Source organism: Embiotoca jacksoni, unplaced genomic scaffold, assembly GCF_022577435.1.
Source record: "Embiotoca jacksoni isolate LCO1_2020_lvr unplaced genomic scaffold, fEmbJac1.0.p SCAF_46, whole genome shotgun sequence".
NCBI lineage: Eukaryota > Metazoa > Chordata > Actinopteri > Embiotocidae > Embiotoca > Embiotoca jacksoni.
This window is the reverse complement of record NW_027185399.1, coordinates 1,943,888-1,969,554: the sequence shown is the minus strand read 5'-3', so window position 1 is coordinate 1,969,554 and position 25,667 is coordinate 1,943,888. Positions and strand designations below refer to the sequence as shown.

The 25,667-nt window shown below is 44.6% G+C and overlaps 3 protein-coding genes across 4 annotated transcripts; 2 read left to right on the top strand and 1 right to left on the bottom strand.

The window, feature by feature from the left end:
* Positions 1-1,092: 1,092 nt before the first annotated feature.
* Positions 1,093-13,220, bottom strand: cand2 (cullin-associated and neddylation-dissociated 2 (putative)). Its single transcript, XM_069169559.1, has 24 exons — positions 13,022-13,220; positions 12,007-12,150; positions 11,693-11,847; positions 11,192-11,315; positions 11,046-11,103; positions 9,455-9,653; positions 9,251-9,356; positions 8,958-9,097; positions 8,284-8,582; positions 7,963-8,104; positions 7,640-7,758; positions 7,299-7,448; positions 6,911-7,132; positions 6,612-6,818; positions 6,034-6,221; positions 5,362-5,521; positions 5,080-5,220; positions 4,126-4,265; positions 3,680-3,855; positions 3,241-3,336; positions 2,731-2,900; positions 2,463-2,627; positions 2,012-2,119; positions 1,093-1,900 (listed from the first exon to the last, which is right to left on the bottom strand). Exons 1-24 carry the CDS (start codon positions 13,087-13,089, stop codon positions 1,670-1,672), a joined length of 3,708 nt encoding a protein of 1,235 aa, XP_069025660.1. The 5' UTR covers positions 13,090-13,220; the 3' UTR covers positions 1,093-1,669.
* Positions 13,221-13,657: 437 nt separating this feature from the next.
* Positions 13,658-17,077, top strand: sec13 (SEC13 homolog, nuclear pore and COPII coat complex component). Its single transcript, XM_069169606.1, has 9 exons — positions 13,658-13,790; positions 13,994-14,038; positions 14,493-14,608; positions 14,747-14,898; positions 15,029-15,162; positions 15,269-15,402; positions 15,569-15,689; positions 15,983-16,129; positions 16,256-17,077. The coding sequence occupies exons 1-9, from the start codon at positions 13,788-13,790 to the stop codon at positions 16,364-16,366; spliced, it is 963 nt and encodes a 320-aa protein (XP_069025707.1). The 5' UTR covers positions 13,658-13,787; the 3' UTR covers positions 16,367-17,077.
* An 879-nt stretch (positions 17,078-17,956) lies between these two features.
* On the top strand, positions 17,957-24,976 carry LOC138210433 (intermediate filament protein ON3). Of its 2 annotated transcripts, none has more exons than XM_069169593.1 (10): positions 17,957-18,384; positions 21,900-22,108; positions 22,198-22,258; positions 22,544-22,639; positions 22,880-23,044; positions 23,368-23,493; positions 23,602-23,745; positions 23,848-23,924; positions 24,211-24,257; positions 24,470-24,976. In XM_069169593.1, the coding sequence occupies exons 1-10, from the start codon at positions 18,100-18,102 to the stop codon at positions 24,595-24,597; spliced, it is 1,338 nt and encodes a 445-aa protein (XP_069025694.1). In that variant the 5' UTR covers positions 17,957-18,099; the 3' UTR covers positions 24,598-24,976. The 2 variants fall into 2 exon arrangements, with proteins under 2 accessions (XP_069025694.1, XP_069025693.1); XM_069169592.1 differs by having other exon boundaries at positions 23,317-23,493.
* The last annotated feature ends 691 nt before the right edge of the window (positions 24,977-25,667 follow it).

Below are 25,667 nucleotides of genomic sequence, written 5' to 3'. Positions count from 1 at the left end.
CTGAAGCGTCTCCTCCTCTCGGTCAGAGTTTGACCATGAAGACAGAAATCATGAAGCAAAACTGAAAATTAATATCCAGTTCGAACCGGATTTTTAACAACACTTTCCTGGTGTGTTTCTGACCCACGTTGACTGAATATCTGGGTGTTAAATAGAAAATCAGTTTTCTGTAGACAAAAACAATTCATCACTCGATGAATACAAATAATTAAAATTAAATTAAAAAATGTAAATAACTAATAACACGATTTGATTGTCAACTCAGTTGAACAGAACTTCATCTGTGAACTTTGCTGACAAACACATTTTTATTGACAGTTGGTAGAAATGTGAACAGAAACTCTTTAAATTGTTAAAAACAGAAAAATAAAAACTAGATGTTTGACATCAGCAGGAATAAAGATGGAAAACTATTTTCAGAGCTCTACTTTAATGTGTTTGATCATATAATGTACCTGCTGAAGTGATGAGTGATGAGACGACTGTGTCAGAGGATCTGGAGGATCACCTGGACTGAAGGAGGAAGTTCAACAGTAAAGAAGACAAACTGCAGCAACTGTTCCTCAGTTCATGTGAAGTCAAAGGTGAAGACGTTGAGCTGATCACCTCGTGTTGTTGTTTTTTAAGAATAAGAACTTTATTGAACAAAATGTGAATTTACAAACAGTGTAAAGCACAAGGACTCATTATTTAGTACAGAAAAGGTAGCAATGTGGAAATAATAGGACAGCAGAATAACAAAAGTAAATGAATATATGTATTTGAATTTAAATACATATAAATTCCTTTAATGCAACAATATCATCGGAGAAAAAGATAAACACATAAAAATAGCATATTATTCCTCATTTCTTCATCCAGTTGGACAGTTGGGTGGGGGGGGGGGGGGTCACGTGACTCTTATCTCACACAACGTATTATTTTAAGAGCTCATTTATTACGTTTGTTTTATATCTTCTGGATCCCATTTATTTAAAAAAAAAAAAATTCCCACTTGTCTTTCTACTTATATATTTACTTTTTTATGTTAACTTTCTTTTATTTTAATGTTCCTTTAAATTGTGTCATATAAATGAAACAGTACAAAATAACTTGTAATGTGTGGCGCACTTTATCATGAAAAATAGGTTTTGTCAGCGAAGTATTGCAGAGGAAATATGATAGAAATGTGCAGCATGCCAACTAAACAACCTTTTACAAATACATTGAAGATATAATTCGTTCAAACTGAAAGGTTACTGCAGAATTAGTGTCACAGAAAACCTTTATGAAACAGCTTAAAGCTCATCCTGCTGATACAGATCAGTGTGATGCTGATAAACAGTTTCATCAACCACATTTACTTCCTGAGTGAAGAAATATCAAATGCCACGAAGTCGTGTTCATGTTGGCTTCGAACAGAAGGACGAACCAGCAGATTCAAACCTCCATTTTATTTCACGTAAACTAAATGTTAAACCTGGTAAGAACACAAAATGGAGAAAAAGAAACTGCAAATCCATTTTTTTTTTTTTTTTTGCCAAAGAGGAAATTCATACTAAAACGCTGAAGGTTGAAAATATCATTTTCCAGAAAAAGCTGACATTGTGTAACAAAGGATCACTTTTATCTACCATATCTATAAAAACAACAACAACAACAACAACAACATAAAGCATGTCCTCTGTGTTCAGCTCATGTCCATGCTCTCTGAGGGAGCGGCGCCGCCCCCCTCCCCTCCCTGGATGCTCTGGTAGATGGACGCCATGTCGGCGTTGGACCGGATCTGGTGGGCGAAGTCGGTCATGCTGGGGCTCCTCGCCACCTCGGGCACGGCCAGCAGGGCGGCGACGGCGCGCATGGCCGAGCGCCGCAGCTCCTCCTGCTTCTCGAACTCCTGCTTCACCGAGCCGGCCTTCACCTGCAGGAGGAGGTGGGAGGTGATGGGGCATATATATATATATGTGTATGTGTGTGTGTGTGTGTGTGTGTGTGTGTGTGTGTGTGTGTGTGTGTGTGTGTGTGTGTGTACTTTGGTTGTGCAGGTGGCTTTGAGCGGTTCCACCAGTCGGTCCAGTCGTTGGAGAACGGCGGCCGGACACAGAGAGACGAGGCGGGCGAGCATCAGGAAGGTCAACATCTACACAAATAATAAAAAGCACAAGCAGGGGTGATGATCGTCTGATAAAAGACACGTCTCGTGATAAAATTATGGGATTTATTATTCATTATTAGATATCAATATAAGTTCCAGATGAATGTGACGCCGGGATTTAATTCAAAATGTTAAAATTCCTCCGAAACTCTCCAACAAATCAGCATCTGAATAAATCATTTAATATCGTCTTTACAAAAGCTGAATGAAAATCTGCATCGAGGTTTGATTTGTTTTATGAATGTGATCCGGCAGCAAGTCTGCTGCTGACGTTATTTAGTTTCCCATTAAAACTCTGATGTGATGTGTTGAATGTTTTTCTGCCCACTCTGATGTCGTAGTGGTCTTTGAGTCCCTCCTCCACGTGATCCAGGAAGTGGAGGACGTCCAGCCCGTCCAGGCAGCCGTCCAGCAGCGTGTACATGCACTCGAACGCCGCCTTACGGACGTCCAGCCCGTCGTCCACCGTGTGTTTGAACGGACCCATCTCCACCTGCGGCACAAGGACGGAGTGGTTGGCGCTGAGTCGGCGCGGCAACGCCCGCCTGCCTCCCCCCTCCCCACCCCACCCCTCTCCACCATCTCCCCCCACCCACCTCCCGGATCAGGTCCTTCCTGATCTGCGTCTCCTTGTACAGGTGAGGCAGCACCGTCGCCAGGAGGCCGCGGATCAGCGACGGCTTGTTGTGAGCGGCCGAGTTGAACATCACCAAGGCGACGCGGCGCACGTTGATGTCGTCGTCCTGCAGCGTCTTCAGGAAGTCACCTGGTCACACAGGGATGACATCACTGCCCTCATTTTCAGAACCTTCTTCAAATTTCTGTTAGTTTCGGTTTCAAATGTCTATTTCATTTTTTATTTAATAAATTATTTTTCCCCAAATCTGTAACTTCGAGCGTGTCGTCATGTTTTTGGAAGGTTTTCTTCATCATCACCGTCGTCATCATCGTTATTTTTATGTGACTTTACGTCGGCTACGTCTAGTTTAGATTTTTAGTAACTGTTAGTAGTTTTTGTGTTGATTAATAAAACGCTGAACAGACATTCAGGATGTTGTTTTGTGAACAGGTTCAGGTTTGTCCTCACAGGTAAAGACGTGTCTCACCTATGCAGTCTTTCAGCAGCGAGTCGACGGGAGCCGGATGGTCGACGATGGTGAACTTGATGGCCGTCACCACGGTGGAGCGCGCCAGAGGAGAACCTGCACGGAGGCAAGGAGAGCTGCTACATACACTTCAATTTCTATTTTATTTATAGGTTTGTTTTTTTCACAATTATTATTAAACTTTTTTTTTTTTTTAAATAAAATCAGGTTTTACTTTCACAGGCTTTGCGATGGAGATGAGTGGAACAGTAACTTCTGATTTTACTGTAAAACAGGATTTACACGAGTTAAAAGATGAATTGAATAGTTTTAAACGGCTGAAGCGTTTGATGGATGAACCGATAAACAGATTAACCAACAAGATCTCCGTCCTGAAAGTTGGACGTTGGATAAAAATGGTCCCCTCCCACCCCTCTTCCTCCCCCCTCCTCCATCGTACCTGCTTTAAGCTGCTGCTTCAGTCGGGGGAGGAGCTGTTTGGGGTTGACGAGGGTCAGCTTCCCCAAACATTCGGCCACCAGGTTCCTGGTTCCCTCCTCCGGACACTCGCTGTTCTGGACCAGCAAAGCCCAGACGGACTCCACGTGGGGGGACAGACTGGAGGCCGGACAGGCGCTGGACACGTGGAAGAGGAGGATCACTGTGAGCTAACTTTAAAGGAGTCCGGTTACAAAATCTGTTTTACCTCCTTCAACACTTTTCTTTAGGACAAGAGTCGCATCCCAACTAAAAATAAAATGCTGTGAAATCACTAATTCTGCTTTTCAAATGAGATCTGAATGGTTTGATTTAGGTTGCAACAAGGTCAACAGTTTATATTGTGGTCGTCACAGTTTGGAGAGCTGATCATGAATCATGAAGACATGAACACACATGGAAACACACCTGATGACTTCCTTGAGTGAGTGCAGCAGCAGGTACTGTCTCCGGGGCTGAGCCGAGATCTCCTTCAGCAGGAAGGGCAGGTAGTCGTTCAGGCTGCCGACCGCCATGCTGCCCAGAGCGCAGGAGGCCGCCGTCTTCACCTGAAACACAGACAGCATGACCTTCACCTGACCTTCACCTGAAACTACAGACAGTATGACCTTCACCTGACCTTCACCTGAAACTACAGACAGTATGACCTTCACCTGACCTTCACCTGAAACTACAGACAGGATGACCTTCACCTGAAACTACAGACAGGATGACCTTCACCTGACCTTCACCTGAAACTACAGACAGCATGACCTTCACCTGAAACTACAGACAGGATGACCTTCACCTGAAACTACAGACAGGATGACCTTCACCTGACCTTCACCTGAAACTACAGACAGCATGACCTTCACCTGAAACTACAGACAGTATGACCTTCACCTGACCTTCACCTGAAACTACAGACAGTATGACCTTCACCTGACCTTCACCTGAAACTACAGACAGTATGACCTTCACCTGACCTTCACCTGAAACTACAGACAGGATGACCTTCACCTGAAACTACAGACAGGATGACCTTCACCTGAAACTACAGACAGGATGACCTTCACCTGACCTTCACCTGAAACTACAGACAGCATGACCTTCACCTGAAACACAGACAGGATGACCTTCACCTGAAATGTTAATGAACATTTTCTTTTTGCTGATTTTGGATGTTTTCTCTTCATTCATTTCTTTTTTTTAAAAGATTTCGTTCAAGTCTCCAGAAACTATAATCGAAGGCAAAAATTAAAAAACTTTTGAAAAAAGAAGGTTTTCTTGTTGGTGGTTTTGATGACTTTTGTCGAACTGTGAATTGGACAATTTCTTCTTTAAACTAAAAGAATAATGAATTAGTTGACTCCTCCGTCTTACCTCCTCGCTGGTGGAGGAGAAGGCCTCCAGGATGACTCCCTGCACCTCCTTACTCGCCCCCAGACTGCCACTCCTCCCCACCTCCCCCACACACAGCAGAGCCAGGACACGGGCCGACTCCGGAGAGCCGGGGTTCTTCACCTGAGGAGAGGAGGAGAGGAGAGGAGAGGAGGAGGTGAGGGGAGGGGAGGAGAGGAGAGGAGAGGATAGGAGAGGAGAGCTTTAATTACAACAAAACTACACCCAGACAGAAGAGAGGAGAACATGTGAAACGTTCCACACCTCCTGGAGGAGGCCGGCCACCGTGGCTGAGGAGTCGTTGGGAGAAGCAGACGACAGAGCAGCAACACAACGAGCCACCGAGTGGAAGGACTGACGGTGGAGGACGGAGCCGTCGGCTCGAGAGCTGTGGAAGGGCTCCGTCAGAGACTTCACCAACTGACTGAGGAGGAGGAGGAGAGGAGAGGAGAGGAGAGGAGAGGAGAGGAGACTGTAATCACTTTGCTGTTATTTCTCCAAACTAACAGTGCAGACGTGACTCAGTCTCAACTTGTGACTCGACGGCGTCTCTGATCGACTTCCAGCCGGCTGTTTAATATTCTGTGTTGTCTTATGAAATAATTTAATGACTTTAATCACCGACAGGAATCACAGCTTTGTAGGTTTTGGAAGGTTTTCACGTCACTTGATGAGATAACAGCTGTTTACAGGCCTGAGGGGAAAACACCCAATCTCTGCATTATTGGTCCTTTTTTTTACATGTTGGCAACAAGAACTGGTTATTAGTCGATTCATATCAGCCATTAAAAAAAAAAAACAACTCTGTGGTCAACAGGAACATTACTAACAAACCATTCAGTAATCATCATCACAGCTTTCCCACCAGAAGTCTGTTGACCCGAGTCGGCGCTTCGTCACTGTTGTGGGACGTTCAGGTGTGAGACACCAGCTCACCTGTAGCCCAGGTTACTGGTCCTGGACTGAACCAGCGCCTGCAGGAAGTCCAGGATGGCGACCAGCGCGCTGCCCTGCAGCAGAGGAGAGTGGACGAGTCTGAAGACGCCCGGCAGCACGGAGGAGCTGATCTTCGCCAGGGAGGCGGGGCAAGCTCCGGCCATGCAGGTCAGCAGGGTCACGGATACCTAACACACACACATGTACATCAAATAATTAAAAAGAGACAGAAAATCATCTCTGCACACAAAGAACACGAACAAACTAATGCAACATCGCCTTAAAAACAAACCAAATCTGTAGCGGAAATCACTGCACGGGCTCAGGAACACTTCTAAAAAAACACGGTCTGTGAACAGTTTGTCGTATAACTACAAATGCAGGTTAAAACTCGACCATGCAAAGAAACCAGACAGAAACATGATCCAGAAATCTTCTCTGGGCCTTCAGGAAACACATTTTTCACTCCACGAAGGAAAATTCAAGAAAGTTTAGTTTTCAGGAGACATTTTAGTTCGATTTATCCGTGTATCTAAAACAGGAACTCCAGAAGTTGTAACGATGATGTAACGACGTACCTGTGACACGTGCATGTCGCTCTCGTCCACCAGCGCAGGAAGTTCGCTCATCACCGGCTCCAGAGTTGCCGGTTTGATGCCGGCGCCGTGATGCGTGACCAGCGCGGTGAGACACGCCAGCGTGCCGAGCTTCAGAGCCCGCTGGTTCTTCCTCAGGAACGACCCCAGGACGGACAGAGCTTCCGCCAGGATGGACGACAGGTCCACCTGGAGGACAGGAAGGGACGTTCGGGGGATTTTCCAAAATAAAAGTCAAATAAAAAATGTGTTCTGTAAAAAAATAAAGTGTCAAAGCGGACCTTCAACGGAGACGCGGCGATGAGCGTGATGGTCCTCACTGCCGTCAGCCTCGTGATCTCATTCTTTAACCTCTCCAGAAAGATCGCCAAAACACCCTGCAGCTCCGCCCCCAGGTGGTCGCCAAGGTGACACACCATGTGACCCATACAGGAAATAGCCCTCTCTTTCACTTCCTGGTCGATGTCTGTTGCTTTGAGCCTCTTAATCGTGGCTGAAAACACCTTGTGGGAAGAAATAGAATCAGAAACCAGTTAAGTTGTAGTTTACATCTGTTTACTTTAAAGGCTTTGAAGGGACAAAGATGTTAAAGAAGCTACAAGTTAGAAAACGTGGACGTTTCACATCCTCAAGCCGACACACAGAAGATTAAGATGAAAACCTTCGTACCTCCCGGACGTACGGTTTGGGGTCGAACCTGGCGGCCGTCTGTCCGTGAGGCCTCATCACTCGGACCAGCTGCTGCGTCACCAGCAGAGCCTCCGACGTGATCTTATAGAAAGTATCTTCGACGCACGCCACCACCGGAGGCAGCAGCACCTGCAGGAACCACAGCAGGACAACACTTCACTCAGGAGTTCAGTCCTGAGCGTGTTTCGGTCAAGATATTCTCCCTGATGATGATTGAAACACTGAAAGATATTATCAAAACAATCAAACTGAATATTTCTTTATCGTATTGCTGTAAAACTCCAAAAGCAAAGAGAAGAAGGAGGAAAGGTGTGAAGAACCTGCATGTGTGGCTGAAAGGCCTGAGGAGGGTGGGAGAGGAGGAGGACGTGGAAGAAGCAGAGAGCATCGATCCTCATGGTGGAGGAGGTGGACTTGTCTGTGAGGGAGAAGATGATGCCTGGAGGAGGGAGGAGGAGGAGGAGGAGGAGGACGAGAAGGAGAAGGAAAAAAGATGGAGGAGGAGGAAGAGAAAATGAGGCAGGTGAAGGAAAAGACGAACAGACGCTGGGAGGATTTTGGTGTGAGGAATAGATCGAAAAAAGACTTCGATTTAGGGTGTGTGTGTGTGTGTGTGTGTGTGTGTGTGTGTGTGTGTGTGTACCAGGTATGAGGGCAGGTATATGCTGCTCCAGGTCTCCCGGTAAGGTGTGAGCGAGCTCAGTGAGGAGACAGAAGCAGCCCTGACGAGATTTAATGCTCTTCTCCTTCAGCTGCCGGTGGAGAACCTTCACGATCATCGGCACCTGGACACACACACACACACACACACACACACACACACACACACACACACACAACAAATTAGAATTATTATTATTATTGAAAAGTATCATGAGGGACCTTTAAGACTTTGAATTTCCTTCTTTTTAAGGAAACATAATTTAAACTTCATAAGACATTTTCAGACGTCCTGATTGGCTACCTGTTTCTTCAGCAGGGCGACCGCAGGCTCCTCCTCCCCGCTCGGGTCCGGACCGACGAGGCCTTGCGGACTCGATCCCGCCCGAGTTTGTCTCAGCAGCGTGGAAAAGGCGGCGAAGACGTCGGCCCTCACGTTCTCCTCGCGCTCCTTGAAGCGGGCCAGCAGGGCGGGGCAGACGGAGGAGTAGAAGGACAGCAGGAGGTCCCGGCGGCTGCCTAGCAACGCCTCCAGACACTTGATGGAGGAGCGCCGCACCTTCCAGCTCATGTCGTCGTCGTCGCTGTACTCGTCGGCCGATTCTGGGAGGAGCCACGACACGGCGCGAGAGGGCGGTTACGTCATACAGGAAACATATGAAGGGCGGAAAATATTCACAACCGTATTCTTAATAAAATACTTTTTATCGTCTATTCATGGGACGTTTATCGTGTCGCAGACCAAACAACTGCTTTTTATCAAAAGATACAGAATTGATTATTCATTTTAAAATTCAGACACGAACACTTTGCATAAAACTCACGAAAAAGTGAAACCTGAAATTAAAAACTTTGGCTTTAATTGGGAATTACTGTCGTTTGCTCTCATGTCTGTTCACATCTTCCAGAAAACGAGTTGAAAAATAAATCAATTGTTGCACAATAAGAACATATGAAACATTTGAGGGACGGACTGACCTTCATCGAGGACGTCCTCTATGTCCATGCTGTCCTCTACCTCCTCGTTGTCGTCATAGTTGTAGTTCGGATCGAAGGTCATGAACTCCAGACAAAGCTGAGTCACCGTGGCAACGTGAGGCGACATCTCCTTCGGACACCTGTCCATCAGTGGACGTGAATGAAGACTCAGTTTAAAGAGGAAAAAGGTGAACTTTAGGTTTGTTATGTTCTGGTTCCGGTTGTGGTCAGAGTTCTGGTTCTGGTTGTGGTTCTGGTTCTTGTCAGAGTTCTGGTTGTGGTTCTGGTCGTACCTGCGTATGAAGGCCTCGAAGGCCTGGAAACAGTACTCTCTCAGCTCGTCGTCCTCCACGCCGGTCAGCTTCACCACGGTGGGAATCAGCTTCTCCAAATGTTCACCTGCAAAAACACAAACACATCAAATGAAAAAGAAAATCAGGAAACACAGAAACATTTGTGGTAAAAACACGCGTTGGAGCGTCGGCGCCACGTCTCACCGACTCGATGGCCGCCCTGCCGGCTGACGGTCGCCAGGCACTGGATGTACGTCCTCGTCATGGACGTGGGCGGGCCCTTCGACAGCTCCGTCAGCAGGTGTTCGGTCAGCTGGGAGAAGAGGGCGGGGCTACAGCAGGGCACCAGGTGACCGAGAGCCAAGATGGAGCGCTTCCTGACCGCCATTCTGGAGCTGGTGAGCTGACGGAGAACGAATGAAGAACGGAAGAACATTAAAGGTACATCATTTCTACGTAGTGAAGACTTTGAAGGACTCCGACATGTTTGAGTCGAAGGTTGTTTGATTCATTAAAAAGCCGTGAATCAGTGATGGCTGTTCAATCACAGGAAAAACTCACACCAACCTCCAAGGTCTTCATCAGGGCAGCTACAAATAATATGTTGGTTGGTGCATGTTTACGTGTTTCTGTAGGCATGTTTGCGTGTTTGTAGACATGTTCACGTGTTTCTGTAGACATGTTTGCGTGTTTGTAGACATGTTTACGTGTTTCTGCAGACATGTTTACGTGTTTCTGTAGACATGTTTACGTGTTTCTGTAGACATGTTTGCGTGTTTGTAGACATGTTTGCGTGTTTCTGTAGACATGTTTACGTGTTTCTGTAGGCATGTTTGCGTGTTTGTAGACATGTTCACGTGTTTCTGTAGGCATGTTTACGTGTTTGTAGGCATGTTTACGTGTTTCTGCAGACATGTTTGCGTGTTTGTAGACATGTTTACGTGTTTCTGCAGACATGTTTGCGTGTTTGTAGACATGTTTACGTGTTTCTGCAGACATGTTTGCGTGTTTGTAGACATGTTTACGTGTTTCTGCAGACATGTTTACGTGTTTCTGTAGACATGTTTGCGTGTTTGTAGACATGTTTACGTGTTTCTGCAGACATGTTTACGTGTTTCTGTAGACATGTTTGCGTGTTTGTAGACATGTTTACGTGTTTCTGCAGACATGTTTACGTGTTTCTGTAGGCATGTTTGCGTGTTTGTAGACATGTTCACGTGTTTCTGTAGACATGTTTGCGTGTTTGTAGACATGTTCACGTGTTTCTGTAGACATGTTTGCGTGTTTGTAGACATGTTTACGTGTTTCTGCAGACATGTTTGCGTGTTTGTAGACATGTTTACGTGTTTCTGCAGACATGTTTACGTGTTTCTGTAGACATGTTTGCGTGTTTGTAGACATGTTTACGTGTTTCTGCAGACATGTTTACGTGTTTCTGTAGACATGTTTACATGTTTCTGTACCCGAGACATGTTTACGTGTTTCTGTAGACATGTTTGCGTGTTCTGTACCCGAGGCATGTTTGCGTGTTCTGTACCCGAGGCATGTTTGCGTGTTCTGTAGACATGTTTGCGTGTTCTGTACCCGAGGCATGTTTACGTGTTTCTGTAGACATGTTTGCGTGTTCTGTACCTGAGGCATGTTTGCGTGTTCTGTAGACATGTTTGCGTGTTCTGTACCTGAGGCATGTTTACGTGTTTCTGTAGACATGTTTGCGTGTTCTGTACCTGAGACATGTTTGCGTGTTCTGTAGACATGTTTGCGTGTTCTGTAGACATGTTTGCGTGTTCTGTACCTGAGGCAGCAGGCTGGACAGCAGAGATCCGTGGAAACTGAGCAGAGCGCCGCTCAGCCTGCAGGAGGAGCACAAACACATCATCCTCACGCTGGTTGTTTTTCAGAGTCGTTGCGTGTTGGTATTTTTCCGACACGCGTTGTTACCTTCCCAACATGTCCGACAGGATGTCCAGCGCCTCCAGCTGCACCGACACGTCCTCCTGTTTCCCGACAGCCCCGATCAGCTGGGAGGTGATCTTCTTACACACACTGACCGTCAGAGACAAACCTGTCGACCCGCAAACACACCAACACAGAAAGGGAAGTTTACAAAGCAACAGCGGCTCAGATCAGAAGTGTGTTTTTTTAAATGGACAAATTGTGTAGTTGGTGTGAAATAATGAATAAAAGCATTATGATCCTAATGGGTGAAGGTTTAAGGGAAAATGGTAGAGAAATTAAAATTAAGAAGACGTTAATCTTCCGTGTTTGTTTGACGTGTGGTTGCATTTAAAGGAACAAATTTACAAATATGAAATGAACGGGAACTATTTTTTTTATTATTTATGGCCAGAATTTTGCTGCGAGACGTTCTGAAGACTTCTGAAGCTGTTAGATGGAAACCTGCAATCAACGAGGAGGAGACAGCGAGCGGCCGTCGCTCACCTGACGACGACAGCGGCAGCTCTGCGATCACCGTCTTCAGACCCATGCTGGAAATGTCCCTCAGCTGCTCTTTGTCCGACGTCATGTTGGAACACAGCGTGTCCACCATCGTCTCCACCTGAGGCTCCTTCACTTTGCTCACCAGAGGCGCCAGGCTGAAAATCAAACACACCCCACTTCAGTCTTCGGCCGCAACTGTTTTTCATTCACCGATTAACGGGGCAGAAAATCATTTTTTTTAAAAAGCCCCAAAGTGACGTTTTAATCCGCAGCTGGGTTGACCTTTGACCTTTCGTTAGATTTAGTAAGTTTACCATTTCACCGCCAGGTTCTGCACCTCTCCGTTCTTGTCCTCCAGCAGTTTGAGCAGCATGGTCACCACCTTCCTCTCGCTGTCCTCGTCCAGCTTGATGCTGTCTTTCTGCAGCTCCAGCATCAGGTCGTTCGTGGCCATGAACCTGGAAAAAAAAAAAAAAAAAAAAAAAAAAAAAAAAAAACACAGGGAAATTACTATATTTCTATAAAAGGCAATTAAAATTTGCAACATGCAAACAAAATTCCTCTAAAAATGATCAAATCCCATGAACTTCACCTGTCTGAAAAAGAGTTGTAAAAACTCCCTGACATTGTAGGAACCCCGTGTGTTCACAGACGTTGATTTTCAGAAGTGTTCCTGAGCCCATGCAGTGATTTCCACTGTTTTTCTTTAATGCAGAGGACCTGAAGATCACCACCATCCAGTATGGGTTGCCTCCCTGAAACGCTCTTTTTATACTCAATCATCTCACTGATCTGTTGCCAATTAACCTGATTAGTAGTGAGCCGTCCTACCAGGTGTTTCTTTTAATGTTACACAACTTTGAAAAACATTTTGTTGACGACAAATTGAAAATTTGAATATATTTTACATTAAACAATAACATTTCTCCGTTTTAACATTTTATATGTTTCCTTTGTACTATTTTCACATTAAATGTGTTTACATGACTTGGAAATCATCGAATTCTGTTTTTATTGACATTTTGCACCGCATCCTAACTTTGGTGGAAATGAAGTTGTCGTAAACTGAATATCTTTGTGTTTTGAACTGTTTCTTGGTCTGTGGGACATTATAACTAGTTTTCACTGTTTTCAAGCATTTTATAGAGAAAACTATTCATCAAAAATGAGAAACAACCCTTGTAGTTGCAGCCCTGATTAAAAGTAGGCTTCAATGTGATTAATAATCTCTCTGGAAAAATCAGATAAACTTTAAAAAATAGGAGCGAAAAGTCCCCACTAAGGCCCAGACATGAGTCCGGACTGAAGTGTCATCTGACGGCTCCTCACCTGAAGTCTTTGTCAGTAGAAGTCATTTTCTCCAGCAGGTTGGAGATGTGGTAGGAAACGCTCGACATCTTCCTTCTTTGACAGCTGTCAGCGGCGAAAACTAACTCTTTTCTACAATAAATAAAACCGGTAAACTGGGGCAGCAGATTTAAGCAGACAACATGGCGAGGCTGGCGGTGGGGGGGGAGAGGGGCGCTGACGGTCCGGTGGAACCTGACACTCGGTTCAGATAAAAATAGACCTGAAATATTCCAGGTTTGTGGCGCCGCCGTGTGGACACATCGAGTATGGCAGTTTGGTAAAAAGGGATTTCAACCGTTTTATTTTGCTCTTTAATTAGCCTAAAACGTCAATTAGCAGTTAGCACGACTTTTAATAACGTAACAGGTCGGATTAACCGTCTTCCTCTTCCTCCAAAAATATTTTGTATTAAACAAAATAATTGTTAAGTATCAAACTCAAGGTAACAGGTCGGATTAAACATCCTTCCCCTCCCTAAAAAAAAAAACATTTAGCAAACTTTTTATATTTTTTGTTCTTTTTTTTTAACCCGTAACGGTTGATGATCAAACGCAGTCCTTTCCTTTGGTACGCGGAACCTTTGTTTGGCGCGTATCGTTTCCACCGGAAGGCAGTGTGGTGGGACCGGTTGGGAAGCGGCTTCTGAACTTGTTGCCACGTCGGAGTTATCGGCGACGGCGGTTTTATTTCTGGTTCAGAAAGAAGGTGTCGGGTCGTTTGGAGGGTTTGTGGCTCCGCTGCAGTCATGGTGAGTCCGGGCTCGCTGGTTCTTCACCGCAGCTCGAAGCTGTTTGTTCCGTCGGGGACGTTCACAGCTGACGTTAGCTGGCTAGCTCGCTCGTTAGCAGAGTCGCTAACAGCAGGAGGCTAATCACTCAATCTTTTTTTATTTATGTTTCATTTTTGTGCTGATTTATGTGTTTGTTTGTTTGTTTGTTTTTTGGATTTCAGGTTTCGGTAATTAACACTGTGGACACGTCCCACGAGGACATGATCGTAAGTTGTTTTTGTTGTTTTCTTTGAGCTGGTGATGAAAGCTAACGTTAGCAGCAACATGTTTCACTGGACGGAATCAAACCACCAAACACACACGTGACTTGGACAACATGGCTTCACGTCGCAGGTGTGTTTGGACACTGACGTGTGACAGCTGCTGGTGTCGGTGGGAACCGGAGGAAGATGTATAACCTTCCGGTGTTTCTGGGAGGATTCATGACTTTCATTCATGTCAGTCTGTAATTATAAACCTGTCAAATTAAAACGGGCTATTTTTCCTCTTGAAACTCTGGTAGAAAATTCTAATTTCATGGAGACACGAGTTAGTGAATCAGTGATCTTAATGACCCAGTATCACCTGAAGGAAACCTTCCTCATCGTCAGGAGAAGATTTCCTGTTTGGGGTCTTTGACGTTTTCTTGTGTTGTTGTTCGTCTCTTCGTCCTTGTTGCAGCACGATGCCCAGATGGACTACTACGGGACCCGACTGGCCACCTGCTCCTCCGACCGCACCGTCAAGATCTTCGACGTCCGTAACGGAGGACAGATTCTGGTGGCCGACCTCCGAGGGTGAGAGACTTATTTCACGTAAACAGATGAGTCAACTTCCGTTGAATCTCACTTTATTTTCCTCTTCCTGGGTCGTCCCGAGAGACTCGGCAGTAAGTTTTGTCTCCTGTTGTTGTTGTTGTTGTTGTTGTTGCGCAGCCACGAGGGCCCGGTGTGGCAGGTGGCCTGGGCTCACCCGATGTTCGGCAACATCCTGGCTTCCTGCTCCTACGACCGCAAAGTCATCGTCTGGAAGGAGGAGAACGGATCCTGGGACAAGATGTACGAGTACACCGGCCACGAGTCGTCAGGTCGGTCCGTCGCTCGCTCGCTCGCGCTTCCAGTTTAAAACCTGAATTATATCGGCTGCAGATATCGAAGTCTGTGTTGTCGTTTCTTTCCTTTTGGTGGTTTGACCCATCGGTCCCGTGTCGTCCACAGTGAACTCTGTCTGCTGGGGTCCGTACGACTTCGGCCTCATTCTGGCCTGCGGCAGCTCGGACGGAGCGATTTCCCTCCTCACGTTTACCGGAGATCAGCAGTGGGACGTGAAGAAGATCAGCAACGCGCACACGGTGAGTTCCACACGGAGGAAACGCCGACTGCGAAGTCGGCAGCGCTTGTTTTGAAGGACGTGCCGTGATTCTGGCGTCTCACTCTGGAGATGTAACTCTGCCTCAGATCGGCTGTAACGCCGTCAGCTGGGCTCCCGCCGTGGTTCCCGGCAGCCTGATCGATCAGCCGTCGGGTCAGAAGCCGAACTACGTGAAGCGCTTCGTCTCCGGAGGCTGCGACAACCTGGTGAAACTCTGGAAGTGAGTTTTTTAATGTATCGTGTTTTAAAAGAGTCCAAAATAAATCAATCTCACGGTTTGTGAAGCAGAGTCACCGATGTATTCACATCAGAGTTGAACTTGACGATGATATTTTGTTTTGACAGTAAATGATTTCTCAGAGAGAGTTGATGGTTTGTGTCTGCAGAGAGGAGGACGGTCAGTGGAAGGAGGACCAGAAGCTGGAGGCTCACAGCGACTGGGTGAGAGACGTCGGCTGGGCTCCGTCCATCGGTCTGCCCACCAGCACCATCGCCAGCTGCTCTCAGGTCAGATTTAACGCACTCAAAAGGGGTGATGTTTACTTTGAGGGATTTATCGACCTGTTCAACATCTTCTCTCTTCAGCAGCATCCAAAGTTCTCTCAATCTTATCAACAAAAAGCACAAAAGAAGGTTTGATAGCTCAGGTGTATGACTCTCCTCCACCACTAGGTGGAGCCAGAACATCGCGTTCAGTCATTTCTACAGTTATTGTCATGACCAGGAAACATCATGAAGGAACTTGTCGGGTTCAAACCTCCAGAGTTTAAGCGGAGAACGTTTTGTTTTCTTTCTTCCAGGACGGCCGCGTCTTCATCTGGACGTGCGACGACCCGGCAGGAAACACCTGGACGGCCAAACTGCTGCACAAGTTCAACGACGTGGTGTGGCACGTCAGCTGGTCCATCACCGGGAACATCCTGGCCGTTTCTGGAGGAGACAACAAGGTAGGAAATCTGGATTCATAACATTTATTATCCAAAATACATATTATTTTTATCGTAATATTTATTCTTCCTCGTGTATTTTTCAAAAGGTGCTTAATTATGTTTTTTCCTTCGCCCTGCTTGCAGGTGACGCTGTGGAAGGAGTCGATGGACGGTCAGTGGGCGTGTATCAGTGATGTCAGCAAAGGGCAGGGCGCCGTCTCCACCATCACAGACACACAGCAGAACGAGCAGTGACACGCACGTTACGGCGACCTTTGACCTTCCCAGGACGACTTCAGTCTGCAAAGAGGAATTCATAAAACTTCTGGACATTTTGGACTGACAACAAAACGCTGTCCACCGTCTGGCATCTGTTTTTTTTAAATTATATTCTTCAGCATGACGCCGGCTCGAACCTCCAACCCACCGGGAGAAAAACTTTCATCCTGTTTGATGATGATTAGAAATAACAACCATGACTGGTGATTAATTTGATATCAGACACTGATATCAAATTAGGATCTGTCCACCCTCCCTTCCCATGATGCTCTGCTCCTGAAACATTCCATCAGCCAAAATGATCCCAGCATCCTCGGAGGCAGCCGGCCCTCAAATATCAATCTTTCTTTTATTGACTGATTCATTTAAAAAAAAAAAAAAAGTCCAATCAGAGGACACCTGACTCGACTTCCTGTTTAAAGTAAATAATAAATGATTTATTAAGTAAACTATTTACAAGTAGACAACTTCTACAGTCCAATTCAGAACCTGCCTTAATCAGCCACTATGTTCCCATGGCAACCAGAGGTGAATAAAGCAACCTGTTGCCAGGACGACCCTGAATGGAGCAATGATTGTCAGCAGTTTTGAAGTTGGTTTTTTTTTCCTTCCAGTTGTGAAATCAGAAACCACAGATGTTGTTTTTCATATTTGATGTAATTAAATAAATGTTAACGTTAAAAACGATGTTCTGTGTCTTTTCATTGTTGCTCCTGCAAATTATTACGTCTCATTTGAATTTAATAATAAAAGATAGAAAATGAGTTGTTTCTGCAGGATGTAATCAAACATGTATGGAAATGTTTTTTTTCTCATGTTTTTATTTCCTAATACTGATCTTTTTTTAGGACACATTTTCCTAAATGTTTTAGACTTAATTTTGACCTTTTATTATATAATTTGCATCTTAAATTCAGAATTTTAACTTAATAAATCACAATTTTTACTTTTTAAAATCATAATTCATACTTTTCTGATTTCTGACTTCTATAGTTTAAAAAAGTAGGAAATTGTTGGTGGTTATTTTTGACAAATTTTGACCAGCAAATATTTCATACTCAACTTTCCAAAGACCAAATTAAGCAGCTGTATTTCATCTTTGTTGCTGGATGAATATGTAAATAAATAAGTCCAGGTTGTGACGTTGACCGATGAGGTCATGGGATGGTTTCTGAAATGCAAAGCAGGACATTAAACCTGCGTGGAGGCAGAAGGAGGAAAACCTGACGCACAAAGATCCACTTTTTGTCTCAAATCTGCTGAAGGTGGAGTTCACTGGATGTCGCCAGGTCTTCTCCGGTCTCTCTAGCAGGAGGTTCTGGATCACAAGTTTAATTTTAGACAGTAAATGATGCCAGGAAAGGCAACAATCAGCAGCACCCGTTAGTGCAAACTTAAAAAAAAACACAACTTTTTAAAACTTTGGCCTGAAAGTCAGAAACATATCTGACACCTGCAGCTCCGTCGCTTCTCCCTCCTCCCCTGACTCCACCCTGTGGAGGTTTAAAAGGTCGGCAGACACCTGAGACTCCTCACTGTGGTCGGACATCCAGCGTTCACCTCCTCTTTCCTCCTCCGTCGCTCATATTCTGCTCCGTCCAGCCTGTTTTTATTCAAGTTTGCATCTCCATCATCTCCTCGGCCGTGTTTCTCCTGAATTTCCTGTCAACCCGATCATTAATCCATCCCTTCAAACCTCCCTCTCCATCATGAGTCTGAGCCGGACCAAGAGAATCAGCTCCAGCAGTTCGGTGCGGAGCAGCGGCGGCTCCAGGAGGCTGAGCGGCTACGGCGGCGTCTCCCTGAGCAGCAGCTCTCTGTACGCCAACGGGCACCACCAGGGCCTCGGGGGCTCGCTGGCCTCCCTGTCCATCAACAAGAGCCTGCTGGCCCCCCTCAACCTGGAGATCGACCCCAGCCTGTCCATGAGCCGGGCCCACGAGAAGGAGCAGATCAAGAGCCTCAACAACCGCTTCGCCAACTTCATAGACAAGGTGACGAACCACAGCGACTCATCCGTCGACTAACTGACAAAAAAACCTTTAAAAAGTTCTTAAAGTGCAGATTTGAAAGTGTTTCTGTCTGACATTGTAGTTTGAATACTTCAGAGAGAGACTGTTGTTTTGACATAAGAAGTCTTTAATGTAAATTTTATCCGTTTCTACTTGAAAATCTAATTCACTGCTTTAAAAAAAAACTCTTTTAAAAGTCGTAATTTAAACCTTTTCATTTATTTTAATTTATGGAAAAACATCCTAAATTTTTTTATATTAATGTTTGGATCACCTTAGAGGTTAAAAATATTGTCAGTAAATGGTTTCATATTAAAATCACAAAGTGACAAAAGTTTGTCTGTTGATTCAAATTAATATTTTTAAGTTTATGGAACCTGTTTTCTTCACTTAAAATAATATACATTAATCAAAACTCATAGGACAGCTTCAAACTAATTATTGAGTTCAGTTAACTTATATCTGTAAGGCAGCAGGGAAACTTGTCATTTAAAAGTTGAATGAACTTAAAATAATTTCAAGGTTTTGTTATTTGTCATTTATTTTTGTTTTGGAATATTTACTTTAGTGTGTTCAGCTGAAATTTATTATACTGGAAGCAGAAAATAATGACATCTTTTTTATTAAAAGAAAAATCTAATTTGTTTTATTTTAAACAGTTACTGAAGATTAACTTCTGACTTTTAGTAATAATTCCTGAACGTGAAGGTCGAGGTCATATTAGAAGTGGAAACTCCTTTAACGGTGCGTCGGGGCAGCAGTCAAAGCTATTTTTAAAACCTCCTGTTTTTAAATACAGCAGAAGGACAAACATCTCCACACCGTGAAGTTAACACACTTCAACAAGGAATAACTTCAAGCTTTAAATCAGTAGTTTCACCTGACAGTCCGTTTTATTTCAGATCGAAATGCTCGAGAAGGAAGTCGAACAAAACAACAGAAAATGTGTTGCTCAGTCTGCTGCAGCATCAAAGCTCACCCGACACAAAACCCGTAAATAAAAAGCTGCTCTCGTATATAAGAGCGTCGTAACGTGTTTAAAACGTGTTGGACAACAGTAATAAAAGAAGTTAAATGTGAGAAGTTGTGTTTCCTGAAGAACACAGGCTGCACACATTTCCCACAGCGGGAGTGATAACGCAGGACATCGATACCCTGCTCAGGGAACATCTCCGCTTTCTCACGGAGTCGGTGACACTTCCACAATAGAGGCTTTGTTGGCTTCTCACATCAGCCGACACAAACTTCAGGCGCCCGGCGTCAGAGAGCTGCCTTCGTCCAAACGGACAAAATCAGCCTCGTTTTTTTGTAAAATAAAATCAACCGCACCACGTAAACATCAAACACGCTGACGGGGATAAGTTACGTCTCTTGATCATCACCGAGTTCCACGTGTTAACGTACTGATGTCACCGTGGAGACCTGAAACTGGAGCAGAGAAACATCAAGAGTTTAGGTCCAATTTTTGGAGAGCAGAAAATCTACAACACGCCCACTTACAGCCGAGTGTTCCTGAGCCCATGCAGTGATTTCCACCACAGAATCATGTCTGTTTTTAAATCACAGCCATCCAATGTTGGTTTTCGGCCTCGTCTTTTGCATTTGATTTAGGGTCAAATTTTTGGAGAATGGAAAATCCTGAACACGTTGGAGAAGCCTGTTGCCATGGCGCCACAGTTCAGGTGGTTTCCAGCAAATGTGTTTCCCCCTCAGACGCCTCAGAAGGTCCCAGTGGAACTCTGTGTTGACAGTCTGACTCTGGGGGACGAATTCACGGTGACATAACGTCAATGAAAACAGTGTGTTCAGGTGGAACTGTTTTCAAAACAGACATGATTCCGTAGTGGAAATCACTGCATGGGCTCAGGAACACTGATGTTTCTCTGCTCCAGTTTCAGGTCCATGATGAAATCACTAATGTCCTCGTACCGGCGGTCACGTTAGTTTGGAACTCAGTGATGATGATGATGATGATGATGAAGAGATGAAACTCTGAATACTTCCTCGTGGACGTTATAGCTTCCCACGCCACAATGTCAAGTGTTAGATTCTGCAGCGCTTTTCAATACAACCATTCATGTTTTGCCAGAAAAGTTAACCAACAAATCAGACCAAATATTGTGAAACCTCGTAGCAAACATTCACCACCTCGTCCGTCCATCTCTGATGTGACTTCCAGGCGAAACGCCAACACACAAGAGTCCTTTTGTCCTCGTTGCTTTCACGATGCATGAAAGGCTGAAACCTCAACCTGGGCTTTTAAAAACGAAATCTAGGCCAGTTTTTTTTACCTCTTGTTTATTGATCCATGATGGTACATCTAATTTACTCACATAAATCCCCCCTCCCACCTCCCCCAACTGAATCTGCAGCTGTGCGTAAAGGAAGGAGAAAACTAAAAGGTAAATTCAAGTGAAGGGAAAAATAAACCGACCATGCAACTACTGGTGTAATCCGACCCCACACGGCTCCAGCTCTTCAATGAAACATTAAAGAGCTGCTTCCCTCATGCAGAGAAGTCATTAGTCCGATGACCCAGTTTAAACCAGTCAAGATCTCTGGGAGATGAAACGACGCCGGTTACTGCAGAAAAACATCGTCAGCCAGAACTGAACATTCATTTTTCGAACCCAGAGACTTCAGTACGAGTCAGAAAGTCTGAGAATCCATCTGGGATTTCAAAATCCATCTGCAGCCTGAAATTGTGGTACCGGGCCGCCGGATATTTAAGATATCTGTCCCATTTCCGTCCCATTGAGCGGCGCTGTAACCTGATGAATCAGGTCAGAGCTGGTGCGGCGTCCCGGAGGGAGATTACTCAGCTCCGAACAGAACCAGGCTTTGTGTCGGGATGAATAATGAGCTGGTGGACCAACCGGGCCGCCGGCAGGAAACACGAGCCGAGCAGATACCGGCCCGGAGAACGGTCGGTGGTGACGTGACGCTCGAGCTGGTTTCTCTGCTGACATTCCTTCGTCCTCCGTTTATCAAATGGGGACATTATTCTCATTATATTCATTTTAATGGTTCAATCTGCTGGTTATTTTCTTAATTAACCAATTAATCATTGTCCAAAACCCCCAAAAAAGACAACAAATACTCACTTTTCATAGACTGAAGTATTTTTCTGATGATTGACTAATTTAATAATCCACTAATCATTTCAGTTCGACACATTTCTTTGTGTAATACGACCAATAATGACCAAATGTCTCTTCATCCATCCTTTCTGCTTCTGAGTATTTTTTTTTTCGTGAGTTGTTTTCTAAATAATTAACGGGGCCAGTTTTCATGTCAACAATTTAACATTTAAGATTGAACGTAAATACGACAAACTAAAATTTTAATGTTTTGTATTTCTCCAACTTTTGTTTTTTGGTTTGTTTTTTTGTCTGGTGCTAAATGGTCAAATATTTCATTGTTATTTGGTCAGAAACAAAAAACATCATGTTAAAACCTCCAATATGGCTGAATGGTGCTGTTACCTCCCTCCAAAGGTGCGTTTCCTGGAGCAGCAGAACAAGATGCTGGAGACCAAGCTGGAGCTGCTGCAGGGTCAGGGCGTCGGCCGCTCCAACGTGGAGCCCATGTTCGAGGCCTACATGGCGGGTCTGAGGCGCCAGATGGACCTGGTCAACAACGACAGGACCAAGCTGGACGGGGAGCTGAGGAACATGCAGGGCCTGGTGGAGGACTACAAACACAAGTACACCAAGGACACTTTGGACTTCTGTAATGTCCCGGGTACGTTAATCCGTGTCGTTAAAGGTCAACGCTGTCCCGTCTCTGTCGCAGATACGAGGACGAGATCAACAAGAGAAACAACCTGGAGAATGACTTCGTCATCCTGAAGAAGGTCAGCGGACAGACACGCATTCATTCACACAGGTGGAAGATGAGCCTCTCTATTGTCCTTCACATCCCGACTGGGTTCCCGCAGGCTTCAAAACACAAAGATTTGGAAAATTGTCCTTTTTTTTGGCGTCACATGAGAGAAGCAGCAGCGTCCGCGATATTTCAGTTTGGGAATGTCGGACTTTTCCAAATATTTTGGCACCAACTTCCCAACCAGTGTACGACTACACGGCACGTATGCACACACGTTTCAGTGGGTTTTTTAATCTGCAAAATCTGTTTTCAGGACGTAGACTCGGCGTACCTGGTGAAGGCCGATCTGGAGGATAAAGTCGGAGCTCTGACTGATGAAATCAACTTCCTGCGCAACGTCTATGAGGAGGTACAGAAACGTATTCACGCTTCTAAACGTTGTAAAACTAACTTCTGTACTTCCACACCGTATTAAAGCTGCAGTTTCCTTTAGTTCACTGATTGACAATCAAACAAATCTAACTTGGTTACATGTAAACTGAGTTGTCCAAGTCTTTTGGACATCATTTCTCTTCATGTCATCACCTGTGGACACGCGGGACTGAATATTATTCGTCTTTGTTGCTTCACTTCACCGTTTCGTGACCAGGAGCTGCGCGAGCTGCAGGCCAGCATTAAAGACACGTCGGTGGTGGTGCAGATGGACAACAGCCGCAGCCTGAACATGGAGCAGATCGTCGCCGAGGTCAAAGCTCAGTACGAAGAGATCGCCGCTCGCAGCCGGGAGGAGGCGGAGGCCTGGTACAAGACCAAGGTACGGGCGAGACACCGGATAATCTCTGATAGTTCTATTCTGTTCATTTTATAGGTTGTAATTCTATTCTTTTAATCCTCAGAGAAACACAATAGTCCAGTTTTGATCCTTTTTAGAGAGATCTTTAGGTCAACGGTATCATCCACATAGAAGATGATCCATCGTCTGAAAGCTGAGAAACTAAAGATTAGTTTGAGAAGCTCCTCAGTGTCTTTGTTAATTTGTCTTCCTCACCATCTATCATGAGCCTCTAGTTTTGTTTTTATTCAAAGAGACACGCAGCAGTTTTTGCAGATAGTAGTCGGCGTTTTCTCCGCTCGCAGTTCGAGCAGATGTCGGTGCAGGCCAGCCAGTTCGGAGACGAGCTCCGCATCGTGAAGGGCGAAGTGGCCGAGGTCAACCGACTGATCAGCCGACTGCAGAGCGAGATCGAGGCGGTCAAAGCGCAAGTACGGTTACAGGCAAGCTGGCACAACGTGATTCTCCTGTTACTTCGGATCCGGCACGGATGGTTTTTATCTTGTCTATGTCCCCCCCCCCTCCTCCCCCCCAAACAGCGTGGCAATCTGGAGAATCAGCTGGCTGAGGCGGAGGAGCGCGGAGAGCTGGCCGTGAAAGAGGCCAAAGCTCGGACCAGAGACCTGGAGGACGCTCTGCAGAGAGCCAAGCAGGACATGGCCCGACAGCTCCGGGAGTACCAGGTGAGCCGCTCAGGAAAAGATAGGAAGTGGTGACGAAGAGTAGACAGGAAAGAGCAGTTAAATAAAGTCAAACTGACGCCAACCTGTTTTTCTCACCTGCAGGACCTGATGAACCTGAAACTGGCTCTGGACATCGAGATCGCCACCTACAGGAAGCTGCTGGAAGGAGAGGAGGACAGGTGAGATTTATGGATATAATCCATCCAACCGTCTCTAAGAAGCAGGTTCTGATACAAATAGTGACCTTTAAACTATTTAGCATGAAGTGGGAGATTTTTATGAGTTATTTAAAATATTTTTTTCAGTCGGACTGAAAGGACAAAGAAAATTATAATACAGCTCCGATAAGATATTGTTTTGTGTCACTTCTCATAAATCTCTACGATGGAGGTGGAGAATGCAAAGTCAGCATTACGGTCAAATCCACTAAAACACACCAACGAACGTCTTTGTCTTCCTCTGCAGACTCGGACAACAGTCCATCCTCAGCATCCAGGCCATCTCCAGCTACAGTAAGTAACAACACTGTACGCATCATGAAGACACTGAACCGCACTCCTCACACCTCAACACGCTTATCTGATAAAAAAAACAAACAGAAAAAGGTTAAACCAAACCACTGATCCAGAGGTCATTTTTTAAATGAAGAAGCTCATATTTGACTTTCATTCTTTCTGTATTTCCCACCATCTTCTTCCTGTTTCTCTGTTTCTTTCCCCTCCAGGTGCTAAGGGCAGTAACGGCTACCACTGCAGCAGCAGCAGCAGCTCTCCTGCTCCGAAGCTGCTGATAAAGACGACCGAGACCCGAGACAACAGCAGATACAGCACTCACAGAGGAAACACACTCTGAACGCGTGACGGGGCACGAGGGCCATTTATTCACTAACACCTGCGTAGAATACAAATAAAATCATCTAAACATCAAGAAATGAAGTGGAAATACTTCTGGGATTTTTTTTTAAAATTTTTTAATATTAATAATCAATGTGTTTACTAGTCTGTTGAATAAACCGTCACTGACTTTAATCACATCTAATCTTCAATGAGAACTGTGGTAGACTTTATTATTTTCTATGTAATCTGTGCTGAGATTATAAAAATATAAGAATAGTTTAGTCTGGCAAATTATTTTGGAGATCCAGTGAGAGTTTTGTTTTGGTAATTATGACAGCTTCAGCTCAAATTAGCTGTTTGTATTAAGGATTTACACTTTACATTTACACGTTACTTTTCTGGTGTTTTCACAAATAAAGTGAACGTGACTAAAAAGACACTGATGTGTTTTTCCTTCATGTTGTGAAGAAATACATTCACCAAATGATCAAATCTACGAATCAAATGCATATTAATAACAAACGTCCATACAAAAGTAATTGACCACTTCTAGAATTTGTTTTGTAATATTTGGTTTATAATTTAAATTTGATTGGGTCTCTGTTTGGGATGATTACCAGTCAAGCTTCATCTTCTGTATCCTATTAGAAATGATTGCTTTTGAAAGTGTGTTAAAAAAAAAAGTCAAATATAATTCAGGATTATTCTCAATATACTGAATATACCTCAGACATTAACTGCTCTTATAGAAATATGAAGATTTAAATAATGAAAGTTTAGCCTAGCTACCTATGAATAGCCTAAAATACTTTAACACTGCCCTCTAGTGGTTAGTTTATGTATGTGCACAACACAGGTACAGTAAAATAAAAACCTGAATACTGTTCTGACCAGCAACATCACGTTAAAATAAAAAGCCTGACAGGTTAGATAGGAGATAGGAGAGTTTTAGAGGGAAACCAGAAACCACTGGCCCCAAACTCAGTCAGTAAAATCAAAGATGTGAAGAATAAAAAGCAAAGAAGACGGAAGTACGATTCATATTGTACAAGTTTGATTTCATATTATTTATTTCGTACTCCTCTG

Bases quoted from the DNA above. Each gene is read 5' to 3' on its own strand.
- cand2 (XM_069169559.1), bottom strand. From the start codon at position 13,089: ATGTCGAGCGTTTCCTACCACATCTCCAACCTGCTGGAGAAAATGACT. The intron at 11,316-11,692 runs GTGAGCGACGGC...GCGGGTCGACAG, and splicing joins GCTGCCGCTGTCGTCGTCAG to GTTTGTCTCTGACGGTCAGT. The intron at 6,819-6,910 runs GTCCGCTTTGAC...CCTGTCCTCCAG, and splicing joins TCGCCGCGTCTCCGTTGAAG to GTGGACCTGTCGTCCATCCT.
- sec13 (XM_069169606.1), top strand. The intron at 14,039-14,492 runs GTAAGTTGTTTT...TCCTTGTTGCAG, and splicing joins CGTCCCACGAGGACATGATC to CACGATGCCCAGATGGACTA. The intron at 14,899-15,028 runs GTCGGTCCGTCG...TGTCGTCCACAG, and splicing joins CACCGGCCACGAGTCGTCAG to TGAACTCTGTCTGCTGGGGT.
- LOC138210433 (XM_069169592.1), top strand. From the start codon at position 18,100: ATGAGTCTGAGCCGGACCAAGAGAATCAGCTCCAGCAGTTCGGTGCGG. The intron at 18,385-21,899 runs GTGACGAACCAC...CTCCCTCCAAAG, and splicing joins TCGCCAACTTCATAGACAAG to GTGCGTTTCCTGGAGCAGCA. The intron at 23,925-24,210 runs GTGAGATTTATG...CTTCCTCTGCAG, and splicing joins CTGGAAGGAGAGGAGGACAG to ACTCGGACAACAGTCCATCC.